The 3,292-nt window shown below is 45.5% G+C and overlaps 2 protein-coding genes across 2 annotated transcripts; one reads left to right on the top strand and one right to left on the bottom strand.

The window, feature by feature from the left end:
• Positions 1-556: 556 nt before the first annotated feature.
• On the top strand, positions 557-1,226 carry LOC6731447 (acyl-CoA-binding protein). Its single transcript, XM_002078562.4, has 3 exons — positions 557-707; positions 783-897; positions 957-1,226. The coding sequence occupies exons 1-3, from the start codon at positions 693-695 to the stop codon at positions 1,097-1,099; spliced, it is 273 nt and encodes a 90-aa protein (XP_002078598.1). The 5' UTR covers positions 557-692; the 3' UTR covers positions 1,100-1,226.
• LOC6731446 (rabenosyn-5) lies at positions 1,218-3,223 on the bottom strand. The gene is made up of 3 exons (XM_002078561.4): positions 2,262-3,223; positions 1,593-2,203; positions 1,218-1,527 (listed from the first exon to the last, which is right to left on the bottom strand). Exons 1-3 carry the CDS (start codon positions 2,926-2,928, stop codon positions 1,288-1,290), a joined length of 1,518 nt encoding a protein of 505 aa, XP_002078597.1. The 5' UTR covers positions 2,929-3,223; the 3' UTR covers positions 1,218-1,287.
• Positions 3,224-3,292: the final 69 nt, after the last annotated feature.

Below are 3,292 nucleotides of genomic sequence, written 5' to 3'. Positions count from 1 at the left end.
TCTCCTTAAATACCAACGCTCTCCCGCTCTCTCGATGCGTTTATGCGGGGCTAGTATCATAAAAAGAGTTCAATTCATGTATTGACGATCTCTAACATGGGCAGATATGATAGGAATCAATTTTTTTTTATTGGTTGGTGTACTTAAGAAGAAGTCATACATTAAATTACCTCTTAATGTTGATATATTTTAAATAGAATGTACAACTGTTTAAAACGTTGACATACAGAACATCATCACTCCATATGTTAGTTATATAAATCATGTTTCTCGCGTGCCATAAACCTCTCATTTTTGTTGCCACATTTCGAGAGAGCAGGACAGTGGGCTGAAAGATGTTCAATTGAGACAATCAACATTTAAATGTAAAAGGTTTTAAAAATATTTCCTTTTTCCAATCCATAGGTTTTTCAAAACAAGATACTGTCTACCAACCATTACGCATGTTCCTAACTATCATAGTAATTATGCAGTTCTAAGTTCGCAATATAAAATTAAACTTAGAATCGTTTAAGTGTATAGGCTGCCAGACCCGCGAAATAAAACGCAACAGCTTGACGTTTTTAAATTGCAAAACCTTTGGTCACACAAAAACATAGACCAGATATCGATAGGCGCCGATACACTCGGTCAAATAAAGTCGTGCAATTTTTTTTCCAAAGACTTCCACTAGTTAAAAAATTGATACAAACATGTCTGAATTGCAGGTGAACTAGCAATCTGCGTCAAATACGCATTCGTATCTTAAAATCTGATTATCTCTTCAAACTTAACCTAAATAGGAATTCAACCAGGCGGCCGAAGATGTGAAGAACCTGAACACCACACCCGGGGACAATGACCTTTTGGAGCTCTACAGCTTGTACAAACAGGCCACAGTGGGGGATTGCAATACAGGTGGGTCTCGGAAATAATCGCTACTCCGCTGCATTATCGATAATTCAAATCCAATGCAGATAAGCCCGGCTTTCTGGACTTCAAGGGCAAGGCCAAGTGGGAGGCGTGGAACAACCGCAAGGGAATGAGCAATACCGACGCCCAGGGCGCCTACATTACCAAGGTCAAGGCACTGATCGCTGCCGTTGGCCTGAAGTCCTAGACTCAATCAAAATTGGATATTGCATTTTATAGTCTCAGTTGTCGTCAAACGCACAAACTGTGATTAACAGAAACTTCGCACAAACTTCGATTTTTCGCACAATATACACCACAAATTTGTAACGTAACGTAAGCCATGTAATTTGTCATAGAGGGAATGGATATACATTTAACTATGTAGGATACTGCTTAGGCATCTGTGGGTGAGGCGGCGGTGCTGCCCTGGGACTGGCGCTGTCGCTCGTACACCTCTCGCTGTAGCTCGCGAAGATTTAGCTCCAGCGTCTCTACCACCTCAAAGTTCATGTCCTGACGAGCCTGTTTGATGTAGCCCTTGATGATGTTTATCTGCTCGATCAGCGGATCGTCCAGACTGGACTTGCTAGCCGCCTGCGGTGCCGACCAGTTGTTCAGGGATTGAAGATCAGACTGTGGAGCAAATGGAATCACAGAGGTTACAGATAGAGCTTTGCCGAGAGTCGTCTTCTACATACCCCTTGGGCAAAGGATCCGCTTTCCGGACCCGGAACTCCAACGTTGGATTGGTTGGCTGCCATGTTATTTCGCTCGTAGGCCTCCATGGCCATGCGCTGCTCGGTGAGGATACGCTGCTCCGTTTCCATACGTCTACGTTCCTGCATCTGGCGTATGTGCGCCTCCTCTGGCAGTGGTGGCAGCGATAGCATTCGCTCCTTGATAGCTTGGATGCAGCTCAACCGAATGGCCTTCTTTAATGCCTCCTCACGGCTGCCTGGTTCACAAAATATGGCTAGAATACGCTTGCTCCTCATGTCCATGGCCTCTGCCACTTGTCCAATCTTGCCGCGCAGAGCACCTGCATCCGCCAACGTGAAGATAGTGTCCCCTTCGTTCAAGCTATTGATGATCTTTATATACATGTCCAGATCCGGGGTAACTTCCTTTTGTAGCTGACGAATTTGTTCGTAGACCTGGACGAGAAGTGGGCGACAAGTGCGACTTTCGTGCATATCTTTTCGAGTGTCCAGCAGCCAAAGGCAGTGTTCGCACAGCCGGATGGCGTTCTCATTTTGATGCAGCTGCTGGAGGGGCTCGCTTCTTGTGGTGGAAAGACTGGCTAGTTGCACTGCGGGATTAGAATCAAATTAGTTACATTATTTCCCTTAATTATCGGATATACAAACTGGCATCTTCCAGGGGCAGGAACTTGGAGCAATCATTGCACATTATGCCTCCGCACAAACGGCAGTGGTGCTGTCTTCGGGCGATGTGGAAACTCTTGGCACAACTGGGGCACAACTTGACGGAACTACCATCCAGCCAGGCAACCGTTTGCTGTTCGTGCTGACGCCGCTGCACTGAATCCGCTGGCAGATCCTTAAGCAAGCGGTGCAAGCGAATGATTAACTTGTTCGTTTCGCTAGCATATCGCTCCAGGCGAGGATTGCGAATGGACTGAAAGTACTCAAAGTGGGAGCACTCAGCACCTGGCTGCTGCCTGGCCATATAGTTAAATACATTTAGACGGGAGCGGGCATTACTGGGTCCATTGCGATCTCCGTTGCCATTGGAATTCTTGGCAGCCGCTGAAGAGGAGGAACCAGCTGGCGATGAAGCAGATGCACCTTTTTCATCCTCAAAGGGGTTTAGGATTTTCTTTTTCGCCTTGGTAAAGATGTCCTTAAAGGATTTTAGGGCAGCCTCCTCTTCCGCGTGCTGGCGGGCAAAATGATCAGTGAGCACATCGATGGACTTGAGATCCGCCCGGCAAATGGGACATAGGAAGCCCTCCAGTATCTCTCCACTGGCCGAGCTTTGATCTTCGTCGCTGTCGAAAGGATTTCCAGACATTCCGGCGATGAGTAATCGTAGTTAATTCGGTGGGTGTGATTTGTTGTGGTCTCCTCCCCAAAAAAAATGGACCTTAAGGTTTTTTTACTTGTCCTAAAGCAGTGGCATGACGTGACTAATGCCACTTGTAGTCCTAAACTCGATTAACACGGTTAGTGTTTCCACAAATCCATTAATTTTATTTAAAAACTAATATTTGCACAAATCATCAAGATCTGCCTACTCCGCTCTTCTTCTTGCCCAATTGCCATTCACAGTTATATCCTAGTTTAGGGCTGCAGTATGTGCAATATTTTGGCTATTTTTGCAGTTGTTTTGTGTTTTTAAAAATTAGTTAATGTAGTCAAGGAGATTTCAAACTAGC

The sequence above is a fragment of the Drosophila simulans genome, chromosome 2L (genome assembly GCF_016746395.2).
Source record: "Drosophila simulans strain w501 chromosome 2L, Prin_Dsim_3.1, whole genome shotgun sequence".
NCBI lineage: Eukaryota > Metazoa > Arthropoda > Insecta > Diptera > Drosophilidae > Drosophila > Drosophila simulans.
The sequence above is the reverse complement of the archived record's forward strand: the minus strand, read 5'-3'. Positions and strand labels throughout refer to the sequence as shown.